The sequence below is a fragment of the Taudactylus pleione genome, unplaced genomic scaffold (genome assembly GCF_031769625.1).
Source record: "Taudactylus pleione unplaced genomic scaffold, aTauple2 ptg000290l, whole genome shotgun sequence".
NCBI lineage: Eukaryota > Metazoa > Chordata > Amphibia > Anura > Myobatrachidae > Taudactylus > Taudactylus pleione.
The window spans coordinates 4,409,163-4,432,500 of record NW_028284692.1 but is presented as its reverse complement, the minus strand read 5'-3'; the positions used below and the strand labels follow the sequence as shown (position 1 = coordinate 4,432,500).

At 45.0% G+C, this 23,338-nt stretch overlaps 1 protein-coding gene across 1 annotated transcript in view; it reads right to left on the bottom strand.

Moving 5' to 3' along the window:
* Positions 1-23,338, bottom strand: part of HID1 (HID1 domain containing) — a 64,442-nt gene that overhangs the window by 20,490 nt on the left and 20,614 nt on the right. The window contains exons 4-8 of the mRNA XM_088482591.1: positions 22,883-22,999; positions 22,668-22,774; positions 21,723-21,842; positions 6,302-6,524; positions 6,156-6,212 (exon numbers count right to left, since the gene is read on the bottom strand). Of these exons, the coding sequence (XP_088338717.1) occupies positions 6,156-6,212; positions 6,302-6,524; positions 21,723-21,842; positions 22,668-22,774; positions 22,883-22,999 (624 nt within the window). The remainder of the gene's footprint in view (positions 1-6,155; positions 6,213-6,301; positions 6,525-21,722; positions 21,843-22,667; positions 22,775-22,882; positions 23,000-23,338) is intronic.

Sequence of the window (23,338 nt, the reverse complement as noted above, 5' to 3'; positions counted from 1 at the left end):
TCACTACGATCGTGATGCCGGGCGCCGGTCTCCCGGCGTCGGGGAAATGCGGGCGTCTACATCCAGACGCCCGGCATTTCACCCTTGCCGGGATAAGACAGTCGGGAAGCCGGCTGCCGGTATATAGGCAGTCGGCTTCCCATATTTTATATATATATATATATATATATATATATATATATATATATACACACATACACACATATACACACACACACACACACACACATATATATATATATATATAGATACATACACACACTTCAATAAAGTTTATTTTTTATTCTACAAAGCGGCGAGTGCTCCCCCGATTATCTTTTTATATAATTTAAAATAATATATATATGTATGCAGTAATCAAAGTGGGAATTTTGAAGTGGGGGGTATGGAATATCTAAGGTTGCACATATGTGAGAGTCTGAAAAGGGGGAATGGCGACTCAAAAGTGTGTCCTTAAGACATGCCCCTTTTTCATCAGTGTAGTGTGCCACACCATAGTACCCCTTATACACATTATGCTACACAATAGTAGTGCCACTTTTACAATGCCTACAGTATATTAGCGACATGAATTATCGGAATTCAAACTGGGCATGATAGTGGCTGCCCGACAGATGGGGCATTTCATTTCTGGAGTTGTGTGAACATTCAACATTCCTTGATATATGGTGTCACATGTGTACCAGGAATACCTCATGAAAGGCATAATCACCCACCGTGGACAGTGCAGTGGCCAACCACTGGTGCTTAATGATTGTGACCAGCTGCATCTGGCCAGAATGGTAACAGACAAGCGACACTGGCTCAAATCACATCCATATTCAGTGCAGCAGATCAGTGCAGCGTTCTTTAGCTTCCATGCGATATGGGATCAGAAGACCCACCAGGGTACCCCTGTTAACAGTACGACACCGGACACAGCGACTCACCTGGGTTTGTGACGTTGCTAATTGCACCCTAGAGGACCGGCAACATGCGGCGTGGTCCAATGAGTGATGGTTCCAGGTGTTTTGGACTGATGGTTGGGCTTGGGTGTGATGCAGACCCCATGAGGCCATGGACCCCAGTTGTCAACAAGGCACTGCACAGGCTGGTGGTGGTTCCATAATGGCGTGGGGTGTGTTCACGTGGCATGGGTTGGGTCCGCTGGCCCGCCTGAATAAGTCATTGACTGGTAACCACTATGTTGCATTGCTTGATGACCATTTGCAGACCTTCATGGACTTCATGTACCCCCACAACAATGCAATTTTCAGAAGGATAATGCACCATGTCATTGGTCCCAAGTTGTCCAGAATTGGTTCGAGGAGCATTCTACAGAGTTCAGACGAAAGCTAAGGTCACCACATTCGCCCAACTTTAACTCAATCAAGCATTTGTGGGACATGGTGAAGAGGTCCATTCACACCTAAGATCCTGCACCCACAAATATCAGGGAGCTGTGAGAAACTATCCAGACAACATGGGTTAACATCTTTCCAGATGTCTTCCGTCCACTTGTGAAATCAATGCCACATCGAATTGCTGCATGCTAGTGGGAGTCCTACACAATACTAGGCATCTATCCCCACTTCAGTGTGTGATTTAGATATATAAATAAATATTTTTGTGTGATGGGCTCATATGTAGCCCCTTCTTTTGCGAACATCTACATGTTTGTAATTGAAAATCAACTTTTCCTGGACAATTCTATCTTCAACAAACATATCATTATTTTCGCAAGATATATTGATGATATCATGATTCTCTTGTCCGGCACAGAAAATGCATTTGTCAACAGTATGGCTGAAATCAATAGAGCCCATGAACACATCAAGTTCATGTATGAATACCAATGCCAACAGATCTATTACCTGGATGTTCTCATCAGATGGAATGGAAATGAAATATCCACCAGCATCTATCATAAACCCACAGATTGTAAAAATTTGTTGCATGCCCATAGCCATCACCCTACTTCCTTGAAAAAAGGACTCCCATACTCCCAATTCCTCAGGATTAGGAGAATAACAAAAGACAACGTAGCCTTAGCTGAAATAGACCTCCTGCTTCAAAAGTTCCTGCAGAGAGGTTATTGTCTGAAAGACACACATCCACTTGCCGATAATACTGAGCGATTGCACGATTATGACGTCGTAATCGTACAAATCGCTCAGTAATCATGCACAAATCATGCACTTTTATGTCGGAAACGACCAGTGATGCGAGCGCCAGCTGGTCGTTCCTGACATCAATCATCGGCCGAACATGCTGTACAACCTGACGATAACATCAGGTTCAGCATGGTAGGGGATGATTGATGTGCCTACACCGCACATTCAGTGTAGGCACAGCACAGACTGTCAAACGACTGCATGATTAATGTCATAATCGTGCACTAGTTTTTAGGTCGGTTAGAGGATGTGGTTTCACTTTCAGATGTACTCAGTGCTTAAAGGGGTCCTAGAGAAGTGGTGGAACTCACCGGCCCCCCTCCCCTTGGTGCAATGTCAATAAAGGGACAGCGGCGTGGTCTCAAAGGAAAGGGGCGTGGTCACAATAGTATTCCTGATAGAAATTATGCCACACAGTAGCACATTCTTGATTCACATTACACCACATAGTAGTGTCTCTTATTCAATGTATGACACACAGCAGTGCCCCTTATACACAATGCCCACATTTGTGCCCCTTATACACAATGCCCACTGTAATGGTGCCCCTTATACAAAAGCCCATAGTAGTGGTAGTGCCCCGTATGCAGTGCCCCAGTAGTGGTAGTGCCCCTTATGCAGTGCCCACAGTAGTAGTGCCCCTTATACAGAGCCCACAGTAGTGCTAGTGCCCCTTATGCAGTGCCCACAGTAGTGGTGTCCCTTAGGCAATGCCCACAGTTGTAGTTCCCTTTATGCAAAGCCCACAGTAGTGGTGCCCCTTATGCAGAGCCCCCCTTATGCAGTGCCCCCAGGAGTAGTGCCCCTTATGCAGTGCTCCCATTAGTAATCCCCCTGTAATAGTGCCCCTAGTAGTAATGCCCCCAGTAGTGGTGCCCCTCTTTAGTAATTCCCCCAGTAGTAGTCACCTGAGTAATGCCCCCAGTAGTAATGTCCCCTGAGTAATGCCCCCAGTAGTAGTTTTCCCTAAGTAATGCCCCCGGTAGTAGTGCCCCCTGAGCAATGCCCCCAGTAGTAGTGCCCCCTGTAGTAATGTCCCTTTTTGTGAAGCCGCTTTCACAACAAAAGAAAAACAAAACAACCAATACTTACCTTAAGCCCCGTTCCAGCGTCCGCTGCCGTCTGGTCCCCCAGGTCCGTCTGGCTGCTCCTCAGTCTGAACAATGGGAGAGACGTTATGATCTCTCCCATAGTGCACTGTACACAGCGGGACCCAGAAACCGGAGCTCATGAGTGAGCTCCAGCCTCCGGCTGCCTCTGGTGCTGTGGGGAGGGAGCCGGGCACTTGCTGGTAACAAAATCTCAGCAGGCGCCCGGCAAATGGAGCCTCCCTGCAGCGCCGGGGTTAGGTGGGTTGAAGGAGGCGGAACTGGTTCAGTCTCTAAATAGAGGTGATGGAACGCAGTTCCGCCCCACTTTAACCCTGGATGTACTGCTATTTAAGTCAAGTCATGTCATTTACACACCGCACTGTTCTTGATAAATAGTCGCAAGACTGAAACGTTGAACACCGAACTTAAAACAGCTTGTCGTTTATTCCTTCTTTGAGTCCTTGGAGTGCCGCCTTGCATGTGTGTGTGCGTATATATATATATATATATATATATATATATATATTAGCAGTGGCGGGCTGGGGAGCAGGTTGCCAGCTGCCCCCCAGGCCGCTACAATTTTACAGCTTTGGGGCGCTTGACTCGCTTGCTTGTTGGCCGGGAGACAGGAAGAAGTAGCTCCCCGGCTGCTCCAAGTCGACCTCCCGTCCTAGGGTTGTCAGTGGCTCAGTGCCACCCGTTGGGGCTGGTGGTGCTCGGGAATTCCACAGCGGGGGCTGGCCTGCGCCAAAGACATCACTGTTACCACTTGGCCCCGCTGTCCACTTCCTGATGGCTGTGTCTTGTCCATTCAGTACAGTGAAGAGGTGGGCAAGATATGGCCAGCGAGCCAATCCTTCCCGGCCTGCTGCGTCCCACCACTGCACAATGACAAGTGGCACGACCAGCAGCTTGTCATTGTGCTACAGTACCTCCGGACCGCGGCTGCTGCTGGGAACAGCTGGCTGCAGCTGTATGCTCCCAACTACAGTCTCAAATTCACAGGCACGTTCCCTTGTGCACTGCAGCGTGACTGTCTCCACCTATCAGAGCATGAGAGCATGCCCCGGAAGTTCAGCAACGGATCAGCAATACAGAGAGAGGCAGTGGCACAAGAATGATTTTTAGAAATTGAATCAGCTATAAATCCCTTATAACAGTAAGTAATTAGGCAATATTTTGACAACATTTTTTATAATGTTTCTTTGTGTTTTTTTTTCTACTGACTTCCAGTGGTTTTATTTTTTATACATTTGCATTTATTGTTACCTGTTTCCATTATCATTTGTATGTGAATAAGCAAAAAAAATTGTAATGAATATGGGAAATACAAACACAGATAGGGCTGGACAAGGGGAGTGGGTGTTTGGGGTTACAGCAGAAAAGTATGAATGTATAAATATTATGGGGCCGATTCTGATGGCCGCATTTGCGTATAGCTGCAGCTGCCTGCTACTACATCATGGTGATGTGAGAATCCGCCCCGTGTATACTAAATATTACGTAGTCTATCCCACCCTTTTTTATTACATCGAATGCCGCCATCATTAGTATTTGTACCAGCCTCATGCTGGGTGCAAAAGACCTATCCGCACTCTGCCAATGAGCACTAAAGTCGGCCGACACACCCATGACCCGTCCCAGACCAGTACAGACTTTTTTAATAAATTATACTCAAAAAATGGTGGTCGCTCAAATAAATTTATAAGCCCTTTACAGATGCATGTAAGGGAAGGGTTAATCTAGACAAGAAAAAAAGACAAAAAAACATTCCCCCAGCGCTCTGCACATAGGCCAGTAAAGAGATTGTATCCTATATAATAATAGTAGTTGCAAAGATCTCAGTACATTAAATTTGCAAACATATGGTTAAGCCACCAGCCCCCCCATAACGTTCCTGCTTTTGGTGGTGCTAACGCTACATGATAAGAGCACCCACTTTAGGTCATACATATATGCATTTTCTTATTCTACATAATAGCACATGCATTGATAGATTTTTAAATTGAGAGCTAACTCACCTGGGTGCTATTATCTTGTAGCATTAGGACACTTATTTTTCCATCACAGGGGGGGAATTCAATTCAATGATGAATAGCCGTGGGAGGGAGCTCCCGCAGCTATTCAATTCAACGCGCTGTTTGGGCAGACTAAAGGATTTCTTCTCGCACCCCCCTGGGGATGCAAGGAGAACTACAACAAAAGTGTCGGCTGCGCAGCTGTTTGCCGGCTTAGCGTGGTGCTAACAGACGTGTGGCCAGCACTTTAGTCAGAGAATGCCGGTTCTCACGACTAAACACCCAGGTTAAGTAACGAGAACCGGCATTCTCTGACCAATTCTCGACCATATTAGATATATATGTGTATGTATGTATGTATGTATGTATGTATGCGTAAGATCATACAGTAACCGCGGCTCATTTCATTTGAGAGCACAAAATTTAAAGAAAAAAAAAAATTAATTATTTTTAGAATATTTATAATTATTATAGATACTAGCCTGTCCAGCCCTAACTAACATATAATTAACTTTCCCAAGGTGGAAGGACCTAGGGATAGATTTACTAAGTCTTCTAAAAATTAAAAGTGGTGGTGTTACCAATAGATTTAGTGTATAATTTGCTATAATACAAGAGACATAGAGAAATGATAGCTATAATCTGCTTGGTTACTATGGGCAACACCAACACATTGAATTTTTTGTATCTTTATTAAAATCTAACCCCAGGTTTCCAACTCACAAAACAGCATTTAGCATAGCACTTACAATCCACAGCATGTAAGTAATTACAACACAAATTTACAGCTCAATCCAATATGCAAAATTAAACAAGCTACTACAGCAAACTTCATCATCTATTCATAGTCAACTACACCGGAACTGTATTACCTAATGAACCCCCTTCCTCACCTCTTCTCTGTGGATCCGTGACAGATAATTCACAAAGAGATTGTCCGGGGTTGGGCTCTTTAAAAACACAGAGAATGAGATAGGGTCAGAAGTCATGTGACAGCAGTAAAGAGGTTAAAAAAAAATAAAACTATAGGGTAACTTACCTCACCCTCATCCATGGCAGTGCTGGTGGTAGTTCCATCCATGCTGGGACCAGAGGTGACAGTGCAATCAGAGTCCAAAGTGACAATGAGAAGCTGGGCAGAAACCTCAACCAATGGCTCACGTGAATCCCAGAACAGCAGGTGGTTGTAAGGAATTCCATAACCAACAGGGTCATATGCACACACTACGTTCAAGAGTGAAGTGAAGAGGGGTAGAGCATGTCTGCACAGAAAGAGAGAATGCAATATTATTAGTACATCAGAGGAAAATATCACCTTGAAAAGCTGAATTTTAGAACCGATATCAGTAAAGTAGATTGACATGAGGGACAGTTTCAGAGTAGGCAACCAGAGCTAACAACGCAGCAAATTTCTACAAAATGACCTTTCTAACCTTTATAAAAACTATGGTTTAAAATTTGGCTTGTTGTAAAATTACATCTTTAATGCTAGGAATTTACTGCCAAGAGAGTGAGAGATAGAGAAATAGAAACATGTGAATAGATATAGAAAAAGGAAGACAAAACCATATAGAGTAACCTTTCCATATACATGTACGGTACTGACAGGTGGCATACGCGTCGTATACCGTCACGGATGACGGGCAAACACCTCACTTAGGGGTTTGTGTATCCAGCAGTGAAAAGTGTGGAGGAGTGGAACAGTGGAGAAGTGGAACAGTGGAGAAGTTGCCCCTAGCAACCAAGCAGCTTCGAAATAGCATTTATAAAGTGCAGTTTATAAAATAATAGGTAGGAGATGATTGGTTGCTAGGGGCAACTTCTCCACTGCTTGATACATAAACCCCTTAAGCACACTTAAGCCAGCAAAACAAACAAAAATAGTGCTAGTGCCTGAGCATGGGGTAGAAAACATGGGATATGATCATTAGTTCCAAGATCAGTTCATTCTCTGTTCATCGAAAACAACTTAGCCGGGGGACAAAATTAATTAAAATGCGAAACTAACAAAACTCTGAAGACAGCAGCAAATGAGCAGGGACAGTCTAATATTACACAGTTTCTTTAGGTTTTGTCCACAAGAAAATTCTTGTTCTAAACAAAAGTACAACTAGACAAAACTAATTCCTATATCATGCACATACATCTCTGTGAGAGGTTAAAAGTCATCCAAGGTGAGTAGGTAGATATCCCAAACACATACGCAGGGTAATGTGCCCAGATCATGGCATAATGCTCTGTGTAGGTCTAGAATGTACCAGAGAACATTAGCATAGATGCTCCTGATCAGCAGTAAAGTGCCCATGGAAACTGCAATCACATCTCTGTACACAAAAGCCATCAAACACTACCCTGCCATCAGGGCTAGGGAAGACACTAGGGATCCCTGGAAAAAAAAATGTAGCTAGCACACCAAACATTCAGCATGGCTAGGTTAGCAGACATAAAGGAAACTTACAATCACTATGTAGAAACGTAAAACATAAGTAATTCAATTGGAAAAATATATTCCTATGATATGCAAAATCAAGAAGTGATGTGGAAATAAACTAAAGGCATTGCAACCTCACATCACTGTTAAGAATGGTTAGAAATGTTATAAGCAAACTCAGAGGAAACTTTCAGCCAAACAAATATATAGCACATTTTACTTCACATAATACAAAGATATACAGGAGTGGATTCAGACTTATCGTGTACTTATGTTTGCTTGGAAGGGACTGAGGGCCTGATTCAGAGCCGGATGCCATTTGCGCTCGCTCGTTCAGAAAAAGGGGCGGATATTTAAATAGAGCGCTCGCTCTTTGCGGTCTGTTGACGCCTCTATGTCTGAGCGAGCGAACGAAATATGCGCTCGCTATTTTGTAAAAACGCCCCCTGGCCGTTCGCATCATACGTCATCTCCGCTATTTATTAGATTAATCGAGTACATAGAAAGGCGTCTGAACTGCTCGCAGTGCTTGTGGTTGGATTTTCCTACCGCAATCATGCGAACAGTTCAGGCTAAGAGACAACCAAGTGACGTGGCCGATGACGCTGTTTTGTTAATTATGCACACCCTTAAAATGCCCGTTTTGACCGTTTGGCACGCCTGCGTTCGGATCTCCACTCCCCGTTTTCAAGCACCTTCCCGTTACCACCCACAAACGCCTCATCCTGTCACTCAAATTAGCAGGCACTCGCTATTTTGCGAACACACAATTTCCGACCGCAAAGACTGGTTGGCGCATGCGCATTACGACCCATACACATGCGCAGATGTGCGAACATCGCTCAGAGCGAACGAGCGGCCGCTTACAAGCGGCTCTGAATCAGGCCCTGAATGTGGTTAGGAGAAGCTTGGAGATCAACACCCAATGATATTTATGGATGTCAACCCAGTGTTTCAGGACGGTAGGGAAGATCCAAATATTGGACTATTGAATACCTTAGAATTGCTAATACTCTTAATGGGGAACATTTCCTGCCATTGTATATAAACTCCTATACACAAAGGGAGGTAGGAGCTTTTTTATTTTTTTTCCTGTCAATGAGGCTATAAGAAAAAAAAAAAAAACGATTGCTTATCTAGAATGGATTGGGTAGATGTGGTGTACTATAAGATATAATACACAAAACTTTCTCATGACATTGGAATGATTTTCCATTTATATTGAATGTTTGGTATGCTTGCTATTTTCATGTACTAAGTAGAGGAAATACATTTCCAAACAAATAAACTGTATGTACAAGTTTGAGTGCTTATGGTTATGTACAGAGGTTGTAGCGGTAATTTTGAAGTGGGGGCATGGAGATATATTTAGTGAGCGCGCCAAAGGCACTTTAAAAAAGGGTGTCGCCACATGTCACGAGGGCGTGACTGTTAGCATGCATCCATCTCTCACCCTTTGCACCGCTCACTACCTCCTTTCCCAAACCAGTATGATGATAGCAATCTACAGTATCCTAACGAGGACTGGTAGACCCAGAGCTACAGAGAGGAAGATCCAGAAATGCAAAACAGTGCAGGTTATAATCATATACCAGCTATACCCTCAGCAGGAGAATGAGAGTGTGAGGTGCCTGGAAGAACAGTTACCTGGAGATCTTTGGGAGGAGTCCGCATAGTCTCCATTGTTAGGCACCCCGGGATGTGGCACGGCTAAGGCAGGCTCCTGGTCCATCACCCACCTGTAGGCTGTGGTCCAGACAAAGCCGGATTAAGGGGGAGAGGGGGGGTTAGTAACCCCAGCCCCCCTCCTCACAAGCAGCCCCCCTGAACCTGTAGTAAATTTTCTGTTGATACCACAATCAGTGTGCTGCCGAATTTTACTCTTTGCGGGCTGCCTGCACAGTGAGGTAGTCTTTACTCTCTCCCCTCCTGGACAAGACTCCGCCCCCTTTCCCTGCAAAGCCCCGTCCCTTTCATTCATTAAGATCTGTCTGCAGTTTTCTTTTTCTAGTCTCCAGTCGCTCTCACCCAGAACTCCTCTCCGTCAAGGCTAGATCCTCAGCCCGGCAAGGCAGCAGACACGGGGGAAATGGAGGTAAAGATTGCAGTTCGGTGATAGGAAGGAGTATAGTTTTGGAGGGAGGGGAGATCAGCATGCACACCAAGCCATGCTGTCAGTCACTGGGCAAGCAAAAAAAAAAAAAAAAAAACCCACAACAGGTGCCTACCCGCCACACCGAACACAAGTTTCTGTTAGACTTTTCAACTGGAGTCAGACTGTCTGTCAGAGAGGGACCACGGAGCCTCCCCATTCACTCTGATGTGTGAAGGTAATGAGGAAGAGGTGACCGGCCCATAGCTGCTCTGGGAGGAGGGAGAGAACTATGCTGCTGCCGTCTGGCTCATAGACAGTGTCAGGGTAGCGGGCGGAGGCCACGCCTCCGCACTCAGCTCAGCTGCTTAAAAAAAAAAAAAAAGTTCAGTGCTTGAAGTGCCGGTATACCATACCGTTGTATACCAGCACACTTCGAGCACTGGTTATGTGCATTTTTGTTGTATAGCAGCCTTTAACTTTCATCATCCAATTTTCAGTGATCCCGGACAGACCTTTACTATTCCGATGCTACTTTTTACTTTCAAAATGGCATTTCCCTAATGTAAAGTATATAATAGGATTTTTGGTCAACTTACCATTGAATCCTTTTCTCTTAAGAAGGCTGGGGAGTACTGTACAATGGGATTATAGGTTGTGGCTGGAGCTGGCACTTAAATTAAACTGTAGTTTTAAAAGTAAGCTCCTCCCTCCTGCAATCCCACAATTCCAGTACTTCCTTAAGAGTCCAGGGGAGGAGTAGCAGGAATCCCGTGAAACTGTTAGAACAATAAAACAAACCAGTAGGGAAAAATACGGTCAGGAACCGAAATCCTTGCACGAATGAGCGTGAGGGGGGGGGGGGCTCACAGTGTTCCCCAGCCTGCTTAAGAGAAAAGGATTCTACAGTAAGTTGACCAAAAATCCTATTTTCTCTTGCAGCAAGGCTGGGGAACACAGGACAATGGGACGTTCAACAGCCGCTCTCAGGGGAGGGAATGCTCAGGACACCTGCCCGGAGAACTATACACGCAAAGTGGGTGCCACCAGAGGCAAAAAAAAAAATGAAACGGTAAAAAAATTAGCAAACCTGCGAACAGGGGACCAGATAGCAGCAGACGGGTCCTGTGCTGCTGAAGTCCCGCTGCCCATGAGATCGCCGCCGACCTAGCAGAAGGTGCTGACACCTGGTCTGGTGGTGGTCGCCCTGCACCAGAATAGGCTGGAGAGATGACAGAGTGAATCAAAAGCGTAATGGTCTGCTGAGTAGCTGGCCAACCATGTTTATGCGCGTAATAAAGAACCCGCAGAGAACAGTTTGGCGTACCAAAGAAGACCTGTCCAAGGAAATCTGCAGAGCTCAGCACCACTAGCAGAGACAGATCATCCCAATTCCAGGAATTCGCCAAAGGAGGAAGAACCAGAAAGACATATCCTTGTGTAAGTACAAGTCCAAAACAAGTGTCGGCTAGAACGTAAACCATGTACGGAGAACCGCACAATCTTCATGGAAGACAAGAAAAGGCGGCTTCCAAAAACTCTAAACACGAAACTATGCCGAGGGAAGGCAATTGCCCTAAGAAAGACCAGCTTCAGAGCAACTAACTGAATATCCACTGAACGCAACGACTCCAATGGAGCCTGTCGAAACCGAATAATTGGGTAAGACAGAAATTGTTTGGCAATCAAGAAAACCTGTACGATGCCATCTTGTGAATGGCAGCAAGACTCCATTTTAGAAAAGAAAGCTTACACAAGCGCCATTTTGTCAAAAATACATAGTACACAATCCACAGTGCAAAATTGATAAAAGTAGCAATTTTGCTACTCACAACGCAAAGTTGCTAAAAAGTAGCACGAACAGCTTTTTAACAATCTTCCCCTAACACCTACCGACGGTGTTTAGCAGACATAAAATAACTTTGCAATACATTAAAATCACCACAGACTTATATTTGAGCAGTAGCAAAGTAGTGGTGTTTTCCCTGCATTCACATTAACACATACGTGATGTAGCAAAAAGTAGCAAATTAGTGGTGTTTTCCCTGCACTTCATGTTAAACATAGGACAACGCAAAATAGCGATTTAGACGCACAGCCAGCTTTTTAGTGACCTTTCCCAAACCCATACTGGCATGCTCACACACATACACAGAAGCCTTTCCAACTTAGTGCTGGTCGCTAAGTGCCCCACAGACCCTCAAACGCACAATGCAATTTAGTGTCATTTCTCCCCGCATACACATTTAAAAGCAATGGTCCCGCAGCGCAAAAGGAATGATTATTACTTGGTTTAATCGCAATGTCAGCATATAAAGAAATGAATGTTTTCTGTAACTATGGCTTAGTAAATGACAATTGGACCGTGTTTGGTGCCGTACTGATCTACTCTGTTCCCACAGCGTCCCGGTGGCATCGGTGAGAAGATCAGAACATGCAGCTATGAAATATGAATGTTAGAGAGAGAATAACTTCTTGAAATGTTGTATGCCATAGTTAGATTAGATTTATTATGCAGCGGGAAGGTGAACACAATCAGGCTGTTAGAGGCTGGGTTGTGTCTTTGCACTGACCTATGAATTGTACCGTAACGGAAGAAGCAAGAAGAGGAACCAATGAGAACCTGCCAACGTATTATATTGTATTGCTTATCCCAGTACGGTTATATATGCAAGTGCTCTGAAACAAGATGCCAGTCTGCAGTGTTCCTGTTATGCTGTTCGACGGAGGTCTCATTATTGATGCCGGTATCTGGTCCCAGAGCGCACGCGTATGTATTGACTGTACCTTATGACCTAATGTTTGTACAATTTATTTTGCGCTCATTGTTAGATCATAGCGTGGTAACATCTGTACTTTTACCTGAATATTAATCTTTAGCGCGTTGGACCGTTATTCAACTGTCTTAGAGTTTCATTAATGGTTTAATTAAACACAGCGCTAATTAGCGACATCTTGTGGTTTTAGAAGGTATAGGCAGGTTTTGTCTTAGAGGTTCTAGGCAGGTGAATCTTAGAGGTTTATAGGCAGGAATGTACTAAAAATGTATTTACGATTCAACAAGCCTGTGTGAGAGCCGATCAGACTACATTAAGATTCCACGGCTCCACCTGTGGACAAAACGGTGGCTGAATACACAGTACACCTTTTAAAAACGGTTTGAACCCTTGGAAGAAAAGCCAAACAATCACTAGAAGAAAAATGACATGGCCAAAGTCTGTATAGTTACAAAGTTGTCAACTGGTCTCTAAATCCTCCAAGAAGGCATGCCAAAAAAACGTGAGAGGCGAAAACTTGTAACGGTTACACCACAAGAGGTAAAGTTTCCAAACCCGGAGGTAAGCGCGAGATGGAAACAGTGTCTGGGATTGCAGCCTCTAGAGAGCGGAAAACCTGCAACTTTCTCACCCTTGGTCACAGACCGGTCGTGAAAACCAACCAAGAAAAGATCCTTTGTAGAAATGGGCCTAGATCTGGATGAAGTGAAAGATGCCACCACTGACCTACCAACCTTGTAAGAACGTCCACGTACCATGACCAGCGTAGCCAGCCTGGAGCCACTTTTATGACCTGCACTTGGGAAGCCTCAATGACCCTGGAGACCTGAGGGAACAGTGGGGTTGACGGAAACAGATGCTCTGGATGAAAAATTAAACAGAACAGTCAAAGTAGCCATTTGCGGAAGCCAGCGGATACCCGAACCACATACCTTACTGTGGAGCCTCGTAAACGCTTTGAGAGGCCATGAGATCCCCACGCAGAACACCCCACATCCGAACAAACGATAGGAAGACCACTGAAAGGTGAGACCACTGCCCTGGGAGAAATGCGGTTCTGCTGAGGAAGTCCGCTGTTCATTTTGCCACTACCAGTATGACCACAGCTGAGAGAGACCAAAAGAAATAGCGACCTACACCCATTCAAAATGTGCCCTACTCCTAAGGCACTTAAAGAACACTGGAATAGTAAGATTACAGGGGGGAGAGGTGACTTTTTAAAGCTACAGTTTAATTTACGTGCCAGTTCCAACCCCAACCTACAATCCCATTGTTCAGTGTTCCCCAGCCTTGCTGCAAGAGAAAATACAATTATTTTCCCAGGTCTTTCTCTGCTCTCTATATGTTATTATACATCTTATTTAATAAAAAAATTAAAAAAAAAGGAGGGGAGGGGAAGAACAGCAATAGTTACTCCAATTTTTTTTATTGTCATATAGGTAATTGTTCTATACATACAGCGGTTGGTGCCGTACAACTGGTGAGGTAATCAATTTATCAATGTAATCTTTTTACAGAAGAAGAGAACGTGATAACCATATTAAGGAGTGGATGCACTCAGTGGCGTCACAAGGGGTGTCATCCTACAAGGGGGGTGACACCAAATACAAACACTCATGCCCGTACCCCCCGCTGCAACAATTCTGCCTGCTAGGGCCGCCATCCCCCGGGAGGGGGGGGGGAGGGAAAGGGGGGGGGGGGGAGGGACAGTCGGGATTACTGACCCGGACACCCTGACGCCTCCTCCCACCTACCGCTGCAACTTCCAGTGCAAGTGAAGGGGCCCTCGTCCTACTCCCATCCACCGCCACCACTACTGCCCGTGCAGACAATCTGCCCTCTGTCCACTGTGAAAGAGCTGGGTGCCTGTCATTCCTCCCCTGCCTCCGTGGAATAAAGTTTATTATCCAGTGCACGTGACGTCATGACGTCACGTGCATCGGATAATAAACTTTATTATACAGATGTAGAGGGGAACTGACAGGCACCCGTCATTTTCACGGTGGACAGCGGCACTGAAGAGAAGAGAGAGAAGCCGCAGTGACTATGGAGCAGCAGCCTGGAACAGAAGATGGGTAAGAACTAGGGATGTGCAGGTTCAGATAGGTTCGTGTTTGCACGCAGAGTTCAGATTTTTCCCTCCAAAATACGGGACTCAGAAAGAGGCAAAAGTCCAGGAATGATGATGCTTGTCCATGCAAGATGACGTTTTGCCTCTTTCTGAGTCCCGTTTTTGGAGGGAAAAATCCGAACTCGGCGTGCAAACTCGAACCTATCCGAGCCTGCACATCCCTAGTAAGAACGCATTGCATAAGGGGCATTATTGGGGGCACTGCATAATGGACACTACTGGGGGCATTCCATAATGGGCTCTAATACAGGGGGCATTGAATAAGGGGAACTACATAAGGGGCATTACTGAGGGCACTGCATAATGGACACTACTGTGGGCACTGTGTAAGTGGCTCTAATATGGGGGCACTGCATAAGGGGCACTACTGGGGCACTGCATAAGGGGTATTATTGGGGGCACTGTGTAAGTGGCGCTAATACAGGGGCATTGCATAAGGGGCATTACTGGGGGCACTGCATAATGGACTACTGGGGGCACAGTATAAGGGGCTCTAATACAGAGGGCATTGCATAAGGGGGTCTTATACAGGTAGCATTGCAAAAGGGGCATTGTATAATGGGTACAACTACAGTGGCATTGCATAAGGGGCTCTAATACAGGGGGCATTGCATAAGGGGCACAACATTGGTTTTCATTAATAATCACCCCTTCAAAATTCCATATAAGACTATTTTTTTTCTTGCGGCCCACACTCTCATAGACCTTGAATATTCGGCCCGGTTGGTATTTTGTAGTCGGCTGAAGACCGCACCTCTGACTTACGGTTTCTGTACTGTGTGGGAAGAGGGAGGGGACACTATTGCTGTGGGCATTGTAAAAGGGGCACTACTACTGTGGGCATTGTGTAATGGGCACTACTACTGTGGGATTTGTGTACAAGAGGTACTACTGTGTTGTAACAAATAAGGGACACTATAGTGCAATGTGCACCAGGAGCACTATGTGCGGTGTAATGTGAATAAGATTGTGCTACTGTGTGGCGTAATTTAATTTGGGGGTAGTATTGTATGACCATGCCCCTTTCTTTCGAGATTACGTCCCTTTTTTGTGCCGTGCGCCTAAGGCGCACGCTGTCCTTTTATTGATAAATCACCAAGGAAAGGAGGAGGAGGGGTCGTTCCACCACGTCTCTAGGACCACTTTTAGCACTGCTACCCAGAACACCGGGCGTGACGTCATCATGCCCGCCAGGTGCGCCCGGCATTCTGGGAGGAGCACAGTGTGACTGCTGGACTGGTAAGGTGGAAGAGTTTGCAGAGCTGCGCATCTTGGTCCCGATTTTTTAGATACTTTTTTTGGTGTGTGGGGGGGAGGGATGGGGGGGTGGTGGGGATGTCATCGTGCATTAAAGCACGGGGTGACACCAACCCTAGTGACGCTTCTGGATGCACTTGGTCATGCCTTCAGTATTGCTTTTCATATGCACTTGTTCTGTGTAAGCTCCACCTAGTGGTCAGCTTACTGAACAGCTTAGTAGATTCCCAAATGCACCCTGGTAGGTCATATTGCAGTCTCACATGGTCCACTGCAAAGAGTTGCTACTATATTCCTCTCCTCAGTACAGCATCAATGGTAAGGACTCGGACCTAAATATGCAATCATTAGATGTGCTGTCAGTTCTGGATGCTGCCATGATTGTTTGTAATTGCATTCTAGTGTTTATTTTATTACAGTTTTACCATAGTCTTCTATTACTACAATAAACACCATTCTTCAGATTTTCACATCTAGTTTGGATGTGTTGAAAAGTAGAAGTCGGTATGCTGTCTGTCATGGGTGTGGTATAAAAGGTCAACAGACAAAAGGTCGACAATGTATAGGTCGACACCAAATGGTCGAGAGGCAATAGGTCGACAGGCACAAAAGGTTGACAGTGACAAAAAGGTCGATACATATGGACGACACAAAATGGTCTACATTTTCTTTTGTATTTTAAGTATAACCCCAACCATCCCCCTAGTGCCTAATCCTAACCCTCCCCTGGTGCCTAACCCCAACCTTAAAAATTTTGGTGAAAAAAAAAATCATGTCTACCTTTTTTGTGATGACAATTAGAACCTATTGACCGTTTGCACTGTCAACCTATTGCCAGTCGACCTTTAGTACCTGTCGATCTATGCATTGTCAACGTGTTGTCTATCGACCCGTCATCCAGATACCATCTGTCTCTTATGCTTAGGCCAAAGGGAAATGTATAGAGAGGACAGAACACACTCCATCAGCTCTATTTATCAATCTTTTTTTACTAAAATAATGAGAAAAAGTGTTTTCCCACCCGTTTCACATTATTTTAGTTTCACCGAAATGTATTAAAGGGCAATTGTAGTAGTTTACATGAAAAACTACTGCAAGCCCTTTAATTCACATTTCTTTAGTAAGCAGATCGCATTTCCTATACTTGTAATGGGAAATGCAAACTGCTTGAAATTTTACAATGGGGCAATTGTAAAAAAAAATACCGGGTGGGAGCCCTGCAGAGCCATCTGGAAATGGCGTTAAGTAGGGTTCTCCCGGCTCCTGCTCTGACAGGCAGAGCAGAGTCGGGAGCCGGCCCCCTGTGATCAGCTTTAAACAGACCACAAGCTGATCACAGGGGGCCGGCTCCCTGCTGTAAACCGGCATCTCAGCTTACAGCACAGCTGACCGGGGTCATAGACCAGGAGCCCCGGCGACCAGCTGACCGGAGGTGAGAGCTCAAGATCACCCAGGTAAGTGTCAGCTGGTGGAGAGGGGGGGGGGGGGGGGGGCTTTGTCCCTGCTTGAGAATGTTGATACATTCTCGTAGTAATTCTTAAATTCGTAATGCGAATTTAGGTGAAATTATCACACTACAATCCGCATTTCAAATGTCACGCTACCGTTTCTCATCACTCTGGGAACTTTTCAATCCATATGCACCTTAATACCACCAGTAATAGTGCCCTGTATGCAAAGCCCCTAATGCAATGTCCCCAGTAGTAGTGCTTCTTATGCAGTGCCCCTTATACAATGCCCCCTGTAGTAGTGCCCATTATGCAGTGCCCCCAGTATACAGAGGAGGACCCGCACACTATACACTATGTAAGACAGGGACATACACAAACCAGACACACACACACACTATGCAGCATGTATGACACGGAGGACAGGCACCATGCACCATGTACGACGGGGGGGGGGGAACACGCTTTATGCACCATGTTTGACAGGGATACACACAAAACACCATGTATGACAGTGGAACACACACACACTATACACCATGTATGACAGGTGTGCAGACACTATACATCATGTATGACAGGGTGTTACCTACTACACACTATAATACATCACTATATACAATATATGACAGGAGGCCGCTCTATATATACACACCATATACAATGTCTGAGAGGGGACAGCACTCGCACATGCTGCTTACTATAGGAGATAATGATATGCCTTCCGGAAAAGAAAGATGCTGAGGGTCTGGAGAAAAAGAGACAGAGGGCCGGGAGAGGGAGAGAGGGAGAGACCGAGGGCCAGGAGGGAGGGGGGGGGGGGAGAGAGAGAGAGACCGAGGGCCAGGAGAGAGAGAGAGAGAGAGAGAGAGAGAGACACAGAGAGAGAGACAGAGAGAGACACAGAGAGAGAGAGAGAGAGACACAGAGAGAGAGAGAGAGACACAGAGAGAGAGAGAGAGACACAGAGAGAGAGAGAGAGAGAGAGAGAGAGAGAGACACAGAGAGAGAGACACAGAGAGAGAGAGAGAGAGACACAGAGAGAGAGAGAGAGACACAGAGAGAGAGAGAGAGACACAGAGAGAGAGAGAGAGAGAGAGAGAGAGACACAGAGAGAGAGACACAGAGAGAGAGAGAGACACACAGAGAGAGAGAGAGAGAGACACAGAGAGAGAGAGAGAGAGAGAGAGACACACAGAGAGAGAGAGAGAGAAACAGAGAGAAACAGAGAGAGAGAGACAGACACAGAGAGAGAGACAGAAACAGAGAGACAGACAGACAGAGAGAGAGAGAGAGAGACCGAGGGCCAGGAGAGAGAGATCGAAGGGACAAACACAGGGAAATCCTGGGTTTTGCAGCAGCTGAGCTGACTTTTTACCTTTTTGTTACATTACAACCTGTAATTTTTAATTTTTTTTTTATCTGAATTTTATGTGATGGATTTGCACAAAATAGTGTAATTTGGTGAAGTGAAATGAGAAAAATATATATAAAAACGAAGCTTTCTAAATAAAATTATGAAAATTGGCATGTGCATATGTAATCACCCCTTTGCTATGAAGCCCCTCAAAAGTTCTGGTGCAACCAATTACCTTCAGAAGTGACATAATTAGTGAAATGAAGTCCACCTGTGTGAAATCTAAGTGTCACATGATCAGTCAGTATAAACACACCTTTTCTGAAAGTCCCCAGAGGCTGCAACACCACTAAGCCAGAGGCATCACACCATGAAGACCAATGAGCTCTCCAAACAAGTCAGGGACAAAGTTGTTGAGAAGTACAATTCTGGGTTGGGTTATAAAAAAATATCCAAATCTTTGATGATCCCCCGGAGCATCATCAAATCCATCATCATCAAATGGAATGAACATTGTACCACAACAAACCTGCCAAGAGAGGGCCGCCCACGAAAACTCACAGACCGGGCAAGGAGGGGCATTAATCAGAGAGGCAGCACAGAGACCAAAGGTAACCCTGAAGGAGCTGCAGAGTTCCACAGCAGAGACTGGTGTATCTGTGCATGTGACCACAATAAGCCGTACACTCCATAGAGCTGGGCTTTATGGAAGAGTGGCCAGAAAAAAGACATTACTTATACCCCTTTCAGACATACCGAGAATCCTGGGAACTTGGCCTGCCTCAGCCAAATTCCCGGGATTGATGAGTATGTCTGAAAGGTACCTACCCGGGAACGTGACCCTTCAATCGACCAGGGAATTTCCCGGGACTTAAGTCCGGGGAAATTACCCTGCTTATGTCTGAATGGTGCTACCCGGGAATTTACTATTCGCGGGCTGCACCATGCAGCTTTTACAATGAGTTTGCAGCGCATAGCGTCCTATAGGACGCTGAGCGCTGCTGCTTTGAGTTGGCAGCGCGGATGTTCAGCACTGCTGCTTTGAGTTGGCAGCGCAGAGCATCCTATAGGACACTCAGCGCTGCCGCTTACCACCCCTCGCACCGGTGGCTGTGTCGCTGTAGATCGTGACACAGAGGGACCCCAACTGGACGCCGGGGGACACCCGCCAGCGCTGGAGACAGCCGACAGGTCACTGTTACAGCGGGTTCGCCCGCACTCCCGCTGGACCACCAGGGCAGTACATTACGGAAGGGGTTCTAGCTCTTCCCCATTGGGGGTGGGGGGGGGGGGGGGGCAAATAGAGGATAAAACAAATAATTTATTAATAAAATAAAATTAAAAAAAATGGCTGGATTGGGATTGGCCGGCTGCCTGCTGCATTTTGATGTCCTCATCAGCGGCAGCCGGAGAGGGGATAGGCTGGGAGGGGGCAGACGGCAGAGGAGAGGCAGGTAATCTAAAAATCCCGGTTATGTCTGAAAGGGGGTCTACCTGGGAATTTCCCGGGTAGACGCTGTAGTGTGAAAGGGGGGGTATCTACCAAATACCCAGGATTTTGCACAGGATAAATTCCTGGGTCTGAGCAGGAAATTTCCCGGGTCGTATGTCTGAAAGGGGTATAAGTGATAAAAAGAAGACACGATTTGAGTTTGCCAAAAGGCATGTGGGTGACTCCCCAAATGTATGGAGGGAGGTGCTCTGGTCAGATGAGACTAAAATTTTACTTTTCGGCCACCAAGGAAAAATGCTATGTCTGGCGCAAACCCAACACATCCCATCACCCCAAGAACACCATCCCCACAGTGAAACAAGGTGGTGGCAGCATCATGCTGTGGGGATGTTTTTCAGCAGCAGGGACTGGGAAACTGATTCGAGTTGAGGGAAAGATGGATGGTGCTAAATACAGGGATATTCTTCAGCAAAACCTGTTTCGGTCTGCCTGTGATTTGAGACTGGGACGGAGGTTCACCTTCCAGCAGGACAATGACCCGAAGCATACTGCTAAAGCAACACTCGAGTGATTTAAGGGGGAAACATTTAAATGTGTTGGAATGGCCTAGTCAAAGCTATGATCTCAATCCAATTGAGAATCTGTGGTCAGACTTGAAGATTGCTGTTCACCCAGGGGCAAGATGTGGCCAGCTCATAGAGATTTATCCAAAGTGACTTGCAGCTGTAATTGCCGCAAAAGGTGGCTCGACAAAGTACTGACTTTAGGGGGGTGAATAGTTATGCACGCTGAAGTTTTCTGTTATGTTGTCTTAAAATGTTGTTTGATTCAATATATATATATATATATATATATATATATATATATATATAAAAACACAACTTCACAGTTGTAGGCATGTTCTATGAATGAAATGATGCACACCTTCAAACAATCCATTTTAATTCCAGGTTGTGAGGGAACAAAACATGAAAACTGCAAAGGGGGGTGAATACTTTTGCAAGGCACGGTATAATAACTTTTTACAGAGGAAGAGAAAGTGATAACCAGATTCAGGGATGGACGCGCTCCATGTGAGGAGAATGAAAGTAATATGCATTCCCCTGTACTAAATACAATTAACTAAAGGGAAAAGGTTGAGATTCTTTTATACAAGAAGATTTCTAGAAGCCATTAGCACAGAAATTGTATTACTATATCGAAGTGGTTCTCAAACTCATTCCTCAAGGTATCTTAGCAGTTCAGGTTTTAAAGATATCCAATGCTTGTGTACAGATGCCATCATCAAACTGACCGAGCTACTAGTGAAATAATCTGTGCACAAGCATGGATATCCTTAAAACCTGGACTGTTAGGGTGCCTTGAGGACTTTGGATGTTATACATTTTCATATAAATAATTTTGCTGTTTAAATGAAACACAAGATTTTAGTGTAATGGATGTAGGGGATTTTTTTTTTTTTTTTGCTTAACTCACCTGTAAGCAATAGGAATATGTAATTGACCTTCACTCACCTATTTTCTGTGGAGCAGAAAAACTGCACCCATGGGTTGGCTATACCACTGCTCTCTGATGAAGGTGGAAGATACATGGCCTCAGAGAAACACGTCAGCAGTAGTTTTAAAAGTTCTGTTCTGGGAAAGAAAAAAAAAAAAAAAAAAAGGATAAAATGGATACTTGTGAAAGACACTAAATTTGTCTGTTGAATATTTCAAAGTTGAATATTTCAAAAAGTGCTTCGTTCTGTGAACCAGGAGAGGGAAGGAGAAAGGGCCTGGTAGGGGGATTGGTACAACATGGGGTGGATAGTATGGGAAGGAGGGTGTACAGAGTTCATATTCAAGAGAAATTAGCTATCCCTAAGCCATTCACTTTAAGGAGAACTCCACCAAATATCTAAAATTTTATTTTGGTGGTGGTCACGCCATTATAGGAAAATAAAAAGCCAGATTTACCTGTGCTGCAGCAATACAGAATGTTGCTCTGAAGTGAGGTTGTCATGGTCTCTGAACTACTTGCATGAGAATGGGTAGTTCATGGAGAAGGGGAGTCAACACCACCACTAGTGGCTGGATCCAATTAGATGCGAATTACCCACACCAGTGAGAGTGTGTCGCAATATGCCGCACTTAAGGGTTGGAAGCAAAAATGTGAGAGATCTGGCAGCGAGGGGGTGAATTGCTGTTGCACAGGCGCTTTTATGGCATTGTACAGGCAATTCGCACCTAATTGGATCGAGCCCTAGATGTTTGAAAATTCACACTTTAAGCAGAATGCAGAGCACACTGCATCCATTAAGGGGACAGAGGACCCATCTGATCACAGGACTGTTGTATCACAGGATAGTCAATTTTTGCATTTTATTAGTAACTTACACAAATCCACACAGGACAAAATGCTACTGTTTGGATGAAGTTTGCATTACATGTTTCCCTGTCACTATAGAGATGCTGAATTACCTGTTAAAGTCATGTGTGTGGTTGGGGGTTGGAGAATGAGCAAAGCCAACACCAGCTTCCCAGATGTACTCACAGCTGTCAAGGGTGTGAATGTCTTCTACTGCATCCTATAGAGAATAAAATGCAGGCTACTGTTTATAGCTCAGGCATAAAGATAAATGCTATTAAGGATGAGTATATAGGCATAAAAATACATGAAGGTTTAGGGGTCTCACCGTTCCAGTTCTCTTGTGACTTTGTACTGTAAACTCTGGACGGAAGAGAAGATCAGCAATGGCCAGCAGCAGAGATTCTGCAAGTGGACGAGACCCATCCTCCTCTTCATCCTCCTCCTAATAGACACAGATTGGCAAACAATATAAGCAGTATTACTATCCAAAGCATGGAGCAGCAGTTCCAGAAGAAAAAAAACAAAAACCTGAAAGGCTTTGTTCCTAAAATCAGTAGAAAAAAGTAGATAAATTAGAAAAACCTCTAATGGATATCACACATCATTTGGTATATCTATATAATAAGTGAGAAAGTGTGTTTCTGTCTGTCCAATTGTTTGTCCTTTATGCACGAGCAGAGTTTTGGACTTAGCTCCACCAAATTTAACATGGTGGTGTAGTTTGACCAGGATTAGGTTTTTGCATAAGTTTGAACTTTGTCAGTGCCACACACTGTCACAA